Source organism: Primulina tabacum, chromosome 7 (assembly GCF_025594145.1).
Source record: "Primulina tabacum isolate GXHZ01 chromosome 7, ASM2559414v2, whole genome shotgun sequence".
Taxonomy (NCBI): Eukaryota; Viridiplantae; Streptophyta; class Magnoliopsida; order Lamiales; family Gesneriaceae; genus Primulina; species Primulina tabacum.
Genome location: NC_134556.1, coordinates 34,545,198 through 34,555,610, shown reverse-complemented (window position 1 = coordinate 34,555,610; position 10,413 = coordinate 34,545,198). Strand labels below are relative to the sequence as shown.

Here is a 10,413-nt window from a genome sequence, read left to right as displayed (position 1 = left end):
AAGTGCTAAGGATAATCAAACAGGAAGAGGAGAGAACTGACCCGGATGAGGCAGGGGAAAATACTCAAAGCAATAAAATCCCAAGAATGGCCGAGTAAGGTGCGTTACGGCGCGTGAGGGCTGGCGTGCAAGGGCGAGGGGCGAGCTGGTGCTCGGATACTGGGCGAGCGTGGGACGCTCGGCGCTCGAGCGAGTGTGGCACGGCGGGACGAGCTCGTGGCAGGGGCGAGCGTGCGGCCGGGCGAGCTCGTAGCAGGGTATGTGCGCGGAAGGGGCGAGGCGCTCGGGCGAGCGTGCACTCGTGCGGGGCGGCGAGCGCACCGGGCGAGCGTGCTGCTGGACGAGTAGGCGCGCGGGGGCGAGCGGCTCGACGGGCGAGTGTGCGCGCTGGGCTAGCACGCAGCGGCAGGGGGCGAGCGTGCACTCGTGCGGGGCGAGGAGCGCACCGGGCGAGCGTGTTGCTGGGCGAGTATGCGAGCGTGCACTCGTGCGGGGCGAGGAGCGCACCGGGCGAGCGTGTTGCTGGGCGAGTATGCGCGCAGAGGCGAGCGGCTCGGCGAGCGAGTGTGCGCCCTGGGAGAGCGTCTCGGCGGCGAGCTTACGATGTGGGCGAGCGTGCACTTGTGCGTTCGGGCGAGGGCGAGCTGGATGCTCGGGCTAGGGCGAGCTTGGAGCTGGCAGGGGCGAGCGGCGAGCGTGGAGCGTGTAGGGGTGAGGGCGTGCGCTCGTGCAGGGGCGCTCGGCAGGCTCGACGAGGGGAGGCTTGGGCTCGGGCGAGGCGCGCTGCAGGGCTCGGGCGAGGCGCGCGCTGGCTAAGACGAGGCGTGCGATGGCTCGAGCGAGAGTGGGACGGCGCACAGTGGTGGCCGGGGCGGCGGACTAAAGTGACGGTGGAGTGGTGGTGGGGCGGCGCTAGGGTTAACGCGCAGGTAAAGCGTGGGCAGGGAGGAGCTGGTGAATGAATTTCAGCGGAAATTTTTGTGAGAGAAGTAAGAATGAAATGAGAAGGTGGCCTCTATTTATAGGGGAGCTCAGCCCATACCTTACCATTTAGGAGGAGATTGTGTTTTGATTTGATATATTTCCCTCCAGATTAAGATTGCGATTTGATTTGTTTCCTAATCTTGGGAGACTGGAAAACGGCAGGAAAAACGCAAGGCCTCACCCTTGCGAGTGCTTATTTCTGAAAAAATTATGGGGGCGTTGCCCCCACACCCCCACGACCTGACCGGGCAGGTCGATCCCCGCGACCTGACCGGGCAGGTCGATCCCCGTAATTTTTGCAGCGGTGAACATCGTTCGTTAACGGCAAACGAAATTAATTTTTTCTGGTACGATACATCCTCATCGCAGATGAACCAAGGACAACACCATTAATCGAACTTTGAACCTACGATTCAGTTCGACTCGGGAGGGGGAGACTGGTGATACCCCATGGATGAGCCCATCAAGATCTGGCCCAAACCCCCGGCCCATATCTAAGGCCCACAGGTAGCCCACAGGTGAAGGGCCCATGACAAGCCCAGGTATTCTCCTATAAATACCAGGTTTGAGCGTACGATATGGCATTCACTATATTATTTTCAGCAGCGCCCTTAGCTGCTCCCCCATATATCCTCAGTCTCTGACTTGAGCGTCGGAGGGGCTACGCCAGGATACCCTCCTGGCCCCCTCCTAACGGTCTTATTTGTGATTTCAGGCCCAGGGTAATTTTGGAGCCCGTGTCTGGATTAGTGACGCTTGCGTGGATCGGACCCTAAATTTCCCGTGAGTATCACAATGTTATATTGGTCTATGGATCTCACGCTCCTTTCACATAATAAGAAGAGTGACATCTTGTTGTTATTTACATCTGATTAATGGCCATAAAATTTTCCATTTTGTGTCAACTTAACAAAAGGTTTGGTGGTGGTGGCATTAAATAATGAGTTATGCCCAAAAGTTTGGTTCGGTCGACCCTACCCCTGCGGACCTGCAAGGGTCGATCCAACGGCTCGGATTTTTTCGAGCCAATTTTTTTTTTTTTTTTACAGGGAGGTGGGCCCGGATCACTCATGTGGAGTGATCCGGGCCGTTCAACCTACCCGTGCAGGCAATGCCTGCACGGGTAGGTTGAAACAAACCCAAAAGTTTTGGGGAAATGTGGGAAGCACTTAATGTTGCACACACAAAAGGAATTAAAATCCGGTCGTGGAACGATTTATCATACCTTATAATTCTATATAACAAATTTATAAGGTTTTAAATTTAAAATTTTACTCCCAAAATTACTTATTAGTTGTGTTTGGATTAGAGGGTTTTATTTGGAGGCAAATATTTGATTTGAAGGGCGTTTGGATGACTGATCGGAGATATTTGATTTGGGAAAAGATGTCTGTTTCGTGAATTTGACTTGGAGGAAGATATTTGATTTGGGGAAGAGTTGAAAAAATGTATTTAAAATGATATTCGTAAATATAATCTCAATCATTGAGAATTTAAATGGCCTGATTTGAGTGAAGTGTATTTGAAATTTACTTAAATCATGTCAATCTAATCAAGTCCAATAATTTAAAATCAATAATGTCAAATCTAACACATATAATTTAAATTTTAGTTTTTAAAGTATTTTTAACTTGTTCCTTCTAGAAATATGAAATCTGAATATAGTAATGTTGTGTTTGTGTACAAAATTATAATGAATCTAAAAAAAAAAAATCGATTACAATTTTCCGAACAACTAATTTGTATTTGAAATCTATAATTTTGACTGACTGGATTCAAATACATGTCAAGTATGTTTCAATCATATTATATATACCCATATATATATATTTGACACATGATTGATTATTTTAATTTCATCATCTCTCACTAAAAAGATTTTTTTTGCCTCGACTGATTTGTACAATTTAGGTTTTGTTTACTAAGTTTTCCACGTTTGATTTTTGTTATTTTGGTTCAATTGTTGACGTGAAATATAATAAGTCGATAATTTTCGATGACAGGTTAACTAGAATTTATTCATATAATTATCAGCTGCCTTACCTTTGTCTGTTTGAGACCAAAGCTAATGGCAGATAACTGATGAGATATATAATATCATTAACACGTTATATATGAGCATCTTAGTAACATATCAATCACTTTATATATATATACACACACACACACACACACACACACACATATATATGTGTGTGTGTGTGTATATGTGTGTGTGTTCTGTAAACAAATCAAAGAAACTCATAAGCCGCATGTTTTCTTGTTAATGCCAATCACTTTTCTTAAACCAGAGATCAGACAGTCCAGCTAACGAGCTGTACTTTTATTCGGGAAGAAAAAATATTTTCGGGTTGTTGATGTTCTGCTGTGTCATTGTATTGCATCCCGCGTAAGATTGTGTTTCTGTGGTGACATTCATCTTTCTTGTTTTCCGGCCCAACTAACATGGTCACTCCCACTGTACGGTTCGCTCCCCCGATCACCTTGGAGATATACCAAATTAATCCTGGGACGATGAGTTTGAAGGCCATATTATGGTCGCAGCAGAGGCAGATGCAATGCTGAATAAGGTGAAGAAGGATTGATGCAAGTTATTTACATTTCAAGATTGCTTAGTTCATATGTAGTTATAAAAATTTTCATCTGTTTTTTTTAGTCTGAAAGCACATCTGATAAATCTCTTTAGGATAACTCTGAAGGTGATATTCAAGCATCAAAGCATAATTCAGAGAAGGTAATGAGACCAAAAACTCTTTACATATACAACATTTTTCATGTCTAGCTAATGGCTGAGAATATATATGTATGTATGAATAACAGACACAAAGACTTTTGGATCAAAACCGCGAGGCAGCAAGGAAAAGTCGTCTCCGAAAGAAGGTTTAATTAGGGCCATTGCATCTATCATATTAAATCTTGGTTCTTTCTGAAATCATCTAGTTTATTTTGCTCGTTGTAAGTTGTTATAACATCCTCTTCTCGAACTCGAGCAAGCTAGACAGCAGGTATATATTATAATCTGGTGCAAATTAATATTTTGTCCCTGTATAGATCCGGAGACTCCCGAAAAGGGCAACCTGTCAAAAAGCTTATTACAAAACAGATTTATGGTCTACATTTTCGTTGTAGGGACTGTTACCTTGTAGATCAACTGGCAAGTATCGAAATATATGGACCTATGAACTCAGGTATTTGGTTTTTTTAATAAAATTAAGTCATAATTTTCTCGTCTTTTGTCTTAATGGTGTGATACTGATGAATGTGCAGGAATCGCGGCGTTTGAGGTGGAATAAGGGAACTTGATTAATGAGCAAGTACGATAACTTTCCTAGCTAAGAAATGTTCTACAAGTACCAGTTAGTGAACCAGAGCTGGGAATGATAGTACAGAATGTACTAAACCATTATCGAAACCTAAACATCTTTCGTATGAAACGAGACGTCGCCAGGACTGATGCGTTATACATAGTGCACAGAGCGTGGAAGACCTTGGCCGAGCGGTTCTTCCTTTGGATAGGAGGTTTCAGACCATCTGCTCTTGTAAATGTAACATCCAGACTAGCTATTCCATTCAACATCTTTATTCAACTAATGTTTGGTAACTTATTTTTGAGTCTGTGGAGCTCGATAATCAGGTTGTGATGTCTCAACTTGGGCTGGACGAGCAGCAAGTCGTTAAGGTTCGCACGTTGAGACATTCGTGCATGCAAGCCGAGGATGCCCTATCACTAGGAGTGGAGAAGCTTCAGCAAACTCTGGCGCTGGGCTTCACATGATATCTTGCGGCTGGAGCTGGAAATTATGGTGCTCAGATGCTTTCGTTACTCGAAATGTTGGAATCACTCGAAAGCTTCGTGCTACAGGCGGACTACCTCCGAGAGCAAACTCTTAGAGCAAATGTCTCGTATATCGACGACACACCAAGCAACGAAAGGCTTGCTTATATTCGGCGAGTGTTTTCAACGTCTTTGGGCTCTCAACTCTCTATGGTGCGGTCGCCTGGGGCCTCAATAGCCTTCCCATTTTCTACATTATGACATTGAGCAGCTAGTTCAGAGCTCATGTACACTATTTGTAGTTGTGTTTCACTTAGTTTATGGCCTTTTGTGGGAGTGTGTAGGTTTATTTATCAATTTTAAGTATTATTCTTAACAAGTCTGTAAGTGAATGGGAATTGGGCATATTGTAGATGTGTATGTCTGCTTGGTTGGAGAAAATTTCAAAAGTTTATATAAACATATGCATCAGTTTCATGGAAAAACGATATACGATCCTGATGATGTTCTTAAGATCAGGGAGATGGACTGTCTTTAGCACGGGGTGTATTGGTGCGCATTGAAAAGTAACATATGCGGGCTTTGACGTCGTACAAAAAACAGAGAATGTCTTTCTATGTTTATATGGCATTATCTTCTCAACATTTTGCACTTCAGACTCTAGGCTCTTCAATATTTAGTAATCTCGTTTGGGTATGTGTACTATACTTGTAAATATTTTTTGGATAATGAATTTTTTTTAGAGATAAAAAAATATATGATAATGTAGTGATATGATTTGAATTATTTTTCTTTAAAATGATAGTCTCGTGTTAATGCTTAGGAATTTTTTTTTTAAAAAAAAAATATTTGAATTTAACTCTATATGTTCAATAAACTTGGTATTAAAAGTTAATTTCTTTTAAATCTAAGAAGAAAGTATATATGATTTATAGTACATCTCTCACTTAAGATGATCAAGATGTGGTTTGATGATTTTTCCATAAAATTGAAATCGAATTATCATGTACGATTCGGTTAGAAAGTTTTTGAAACTACAAATTTTTAAATTTAATTTAATTAAAATAATTTTTGACATAAAAAATAATATAAGGAATCGATGACCCTTTGCATAAGATCAAATTTAACTAATATTTGAAGAGTATGTCTACTTTGAAACAGACTTTCACGTTTTTTTTTTTTTTTTTTAAAAAAGAGGAAAATATTGAATGAAAGCATGCGTGTGATAATCGGATTCCACGGAAGCTGAAAGATTTCACATAAAACAAAACAACAATCCAAATTCCACCTTCCAATTCTCTTCCTTCACGGCCTTAAATCTGCGTGATTCCTTCAAATTTCATAGCTTTTGTTTCCGGGTTTCGAATCGAGGAACATGAGCAATTTGAGAGCGGTATGTAGACCCCAGGTTGTGTTCTCTTCGATGACTTGCTGCTGCAGATTGATTACTAGGGTTACGTCGATTGAAAGCTCTAGCAACAATTTCAGGGTTCGCTTGTATTCACCGGTTTTCGCTGTTTGGTTTGATAGATTGGGGCAGCAGAGAAAGAATGGGCCGAGGATGAGATTGAATCAGCATAGGAGGATGGTGGCTACCAGAGCTTCTGATTGGACCGACGATAAATCCCCATACGAAACTCTTGGTAGTTCACTTTTTAGCTTTATTTTTGTTTGCGTTGAGTTCTAGTCTTCTGTTACTTCATCAAGTGTGTATGCTTGTGTTTATCAAATTATGCACCATGTTTGTGTCAGCGAGAATCATATTTGAGTTAAAATCATATAGCATGCTTAAAACAAATTGAAAAGCGGTCACTGAAACCATCCTGGTCTGAAAAAAGTGGCTTACTTCCAGCATACATTTCAGGCAACACAAATTGTTATGGTGTTTCACATTCTTGGCTAGAGCATGGGACAAAGTAAACACCGGATTTTGTATCAGTCAGGGTGATGTAGTATAACCTCATAAAATGCTAGAAAGTTTGTGATGTCACGCAAGTTTTAACTGCAAAATAATTTATTTTTTCGTAATTTGAGAGTGAGCTTATAGCAAGCAAGGATCAACAGTGCATGATATCAGTGAAGTAGAAGTTAAACTTGGGTTTTCTTTTAATACCAGTAAATATCAAATATTTCACGTATATTAAATATATTAAATTTCATCTATGAACTGCTGCAACTTATGAAATGGATTTGTAACCTCAGGAGTGAAAACTGATCTATCCAGCTTACTTTTCGTTCTTTTAGGTGCTTAAAGTGTTGTCTTTAGCATATTCAATTTTTCTGTGGTTTACTCTTCTTGGGTTTGGTGGCTTATGCTCGACTTTCCAAATCCAGAATTGGAAAGGGATGCAGATGAGGAGCAAATAAAGATAGCATATAGGCGTCTGGCCAAATTCTATCATCCTGATGGTTTGTCCATTATCTTCGATCCTCTATATGTGGTGCATCTGCAATTTATTTCTTCTCATGTAATATGAAGAAATGTATATATTTGTATTTTTTATACCTGTTCTTAAATCCCATATATGGATAGTACAAATTGAAAGTTTTCGATATTGAATAATTTTTTTGTAATTTGAGATGAATTCAAAGTTTCCTTCCCAGTTAGGTACTTGATTTTGCTCTCTCAACATTTCTGAGTACAGAGCATGAAGCTATAATTTTCAATTCTCTTGAAAAATATTTTTGCATTGGTCATGCTGACGTGCCACTTTTATCTTTCTAGTGTATGATGGTAGAGGAACTTTGGAAGAAGGGGAAACGGCTGAAGCACGATTTATAAAGATTCAGGCTGCGTATGAGCTTCTTGTTGATGGTGAGAAAAGGAGGCAATATGATACTGATAACCGTGTGAACCCGATGAAGGTGAAAAATTATTTCTAGTACTTATTGATGTATGCCTATGTATCAGATACCAAGTGCATCAACTTTTTTCAGATACCGGGTGAATGTGTTTAGGAATGATGAAAACTAAGCTTCTGTCTGCTTTTTCAATTAACTTGATTACAAATGCATTATAAATTTAAAGAGAGTGATGGATTTTGGGGTCTAACTGCACCGAGATTTGTTATTTATCAGGCATCTCAAGCATGGATGGAGTGGCTTATGAAGAAGAGGAAAGCATTCGACCAGAGAGGAGATATGGCCATTGCAGCTTGGGCTGAGCAACAGCAGCTGGAATTGAATCTACGAGCACGTCGCCTTGCTCGATCAAAGGTAAAGTGGTCTTTTGATAACTAGGAGTCCAAAAACTTCAGCCTCTACGTACTTGATGAAAGAGGGTTTGATTGAATAGTGAATGTGGTAAGAGATTATCTATTTCGTAACTTTTAATTACAAGCTTGTATAACCTTCATGTATTTGTCTATTGTTTATGAATTTCAGATTGACCCTGAAGAAGAAAGGAAGATACTGGTGAAAGAGAAAAAGGCATTCTTGGAGAACTCTAACAGCACTCTAAGACGCCATACCCTTGTTCTTCGAAAAAGGGATCTAATGCGGAGAAAGGCAGAAGAGGAGAAGAAGAAGATCATCGGCCAGCTTCTGGCAGCAGAGGGTCTTGAACTTGAAGATGAACTGGATGAAGATGACAACTTGTAGGTCATAATTCATTTCGACACCAGTAATTATTCAATCATATATTTTTCCAATGGATACATTGATTTATTGTTCCAATGATCGATTTATTGTGTGAAGTCATTGAAGGGAAATTGCATGTATATAATCTTCCTTGTGATCTAAAGCTAAAGTGAAACATAAGTCATGTTGTATATAGATTCTTAAATTACCAGTCGGATCACAGTAAATCGGAACTTAAGATATGTACAACACACTTATCGCCTAATGCAAGTTCCTGTTTCTTACTTCTCATCCGCGTGCCTTCAATTTTGAGTATGGATGCTGTTATTTTTTAGGGGAGGAGTGGTTTCATTCTTGTGGTTTTTGGTGAATTGGATTAAAAGTTGATTATCATGATTGGTTGACAGTTTAGTACAAATGAATAGAGATGGTGTTGTATATAACATTTCGATTATGATGTGAAATGATTATTTTGCCTTGCTTTTCCCTTCTTTTTGGAATTTAATCACAAGTTGCTCCTAGAATTTGGATTTTTTCCCAGAAAAAATCTAATTTCTCTTCTCTAAAGTAAGGCAAAAACATAATTTATGAATAATTCATTAGTATCATGTAGTTACAACAATGTACATTTCTATTTCAAAATTTTAAAAGTATTTTTAACATAAATTTTAATTAAAAGAGGTTTCTTAATTTTGTTCCGATCTATAAATAGGGGTACCATTTCAACCACAATCGCCATCAAGAAACAATTCCGCCTAAATTTGGAAAAAATGCTGCCCCTGTTTTGCTAATTCTATCCTCATCACCATCACCTCAACTGCCGGAAGGGATTTCGAAAAACTAACGACGAGATTAAAGTCGTAACAAGGTAGTCGTGTGTGAGCTCTTATCGACATAAGTTCAAGCTCACAAGTTCAAGCTCACGAGTTTATTAAAATCGTATAATTCGATCCAATGGCATGGACGATATATATATATATATATATATATATAGATAATTTATGTAATTGTGTAAGCTCTTATCGACATAAGTTCAAGCTCACGAGTTTATTAAAATCGTATAATTCAATCCAACGGTATGGACGATATATATATATATAGACTGATTAATATATAATAATTTGGTATGCAAAGGTGGGTGGAACAATCAATAATCATTCTATCTCCAAAATGATTGAATCCTTTCAAATTATATATTTATCTTTCCCAAAAAAATGGGAAAAAGGAAAAAAATGAAAAATGAAATTACACAGCTAGTTGAATGTCTCCAAGATCTAGCTGCACTGCCATCTCCTCTAGCTGCTTCTTCACGCTCATGTCGACCAATTTCGAACCCGAATTCCCGTACCGGATCGTGAACCCGGCTACCAGTGTCGGGTCGATCTTGGTTTTGATCCTCACGTTCCTCGCCCCCGTCAATTTCTGCACGCTCTTCGCGATCTGCGCTAGATGCTGCGACTCCAACTCCACCACCGAGCTCACCACCGCCAGCTCCGTCTCCGTCAATTTGTTGTAAACAACATCGAATTCTTTGATTATTTCCCTGATCATATCTATCCTCTTCATGTCCACCAGGATGTTGAGGAAATTCGCCACGTGCAGGCTGCAGCTTCGACTTCTTGGCTATCTCGTCGACGATTTTGCCCTTATCCTCATCCGTGACCGTGGGGTTTATGAAGAAATTCACCACCGCTTCGTCGGAGAAGACCTTGTCGATCGATTCGAGGTCCGAGTTGGTTAGGTCGAGTGTGTTGTTGGATTTGGCCACGTCGGCCAGAGCATTGGCGTAGCTTCCGGCGGCGGATTCGGCCATTCTAGAACCGGAGGAACCCCCTCCACCAGTGCGGCGGCGGAATTGTCGCGATTTCAGGGTTAGCTTGGGGAGGAGTAGGGTTGAGAGGGAGAACTCGATCTTTCGCGTGGATTGCAATTGCGAAGACGGCAGCGAACGAGATTGGTAAGTGATTGGAGTTTGCTGAAGGGCGGCGGCTGCCATTGTAGCTGTGGAGGAGGGAATTGGTGAAAAAATGGGGGATTTTAAAAGAGATATTGGATTCAAGTGTGGACGACGGATA

The 10,413-nt window shown here is 40.8% G+C and overlaps 2 protein-coding genes and 1 pseudogene across 3 annotated transcripts; 2 read left to right on the top strand and 1 right to left on the bottom strand.

Annotated features, from left to right (window-relative positions):
- The first annotated feature begins 3,518 nt into the window (after positions 1-3,518).
- On the top strand, positions 3,519-5,030 carry LOC142550708 (transcription factor TGA3-like; annotated as a pseudogene).
- A 939-nt stretch (positions 5,031-5,969) lies between these two features.
- Positions 5,970-8,629, top strand: LOC142551418 (uncharacterized). 2 transcript variants are annotated; one of them, XR_012821571.1, is made up of 5 exons: positions 5,970-6,402; positions 7,094-7,168; positions 7,485-7,624; positions 7,838-8,062; positions 8,144-8,339. XR_012821571.1 is itself a non-coding variant. In XM_075660650.1 (5 exons), exons 1-5 carry the CDS (start codon positions 6,135-6,137, stop codon positions 8,357-8,359), a joined length of 837 nt encoding a protein of 278 aa, XP_075516765.1. In that variant the 5' UTR covers positions 5,971-6,134; the 3' UTR covers positions 8,360-8,629. The 2 variants fall into 2 exon arrangements, 1 of the variants encoding a protein (XP_075516765.1); XM_075660650.1 differs by having other exon boundaries at positions 5,971-6,402; positions 7,838-7,975; positions 8,144-8,629.
- An 848-nt stretch (positions 8,630-9,477) lies between these two features.
- Positions 9,478-10,413, bottom strand: LOC142551417 (ATP synthase delta chain, chloroplastic-like). Its single transcript, XM_075660649.1, is given in 2 exon segments — positions 9,478-9,937; positions 9,939-10,413. Coding segments are annotated over 2 exon segments (750 nt in total). The 5' UTR covers positions 10,335-10,413; the 3' UTR covers positions 9,478-9,583.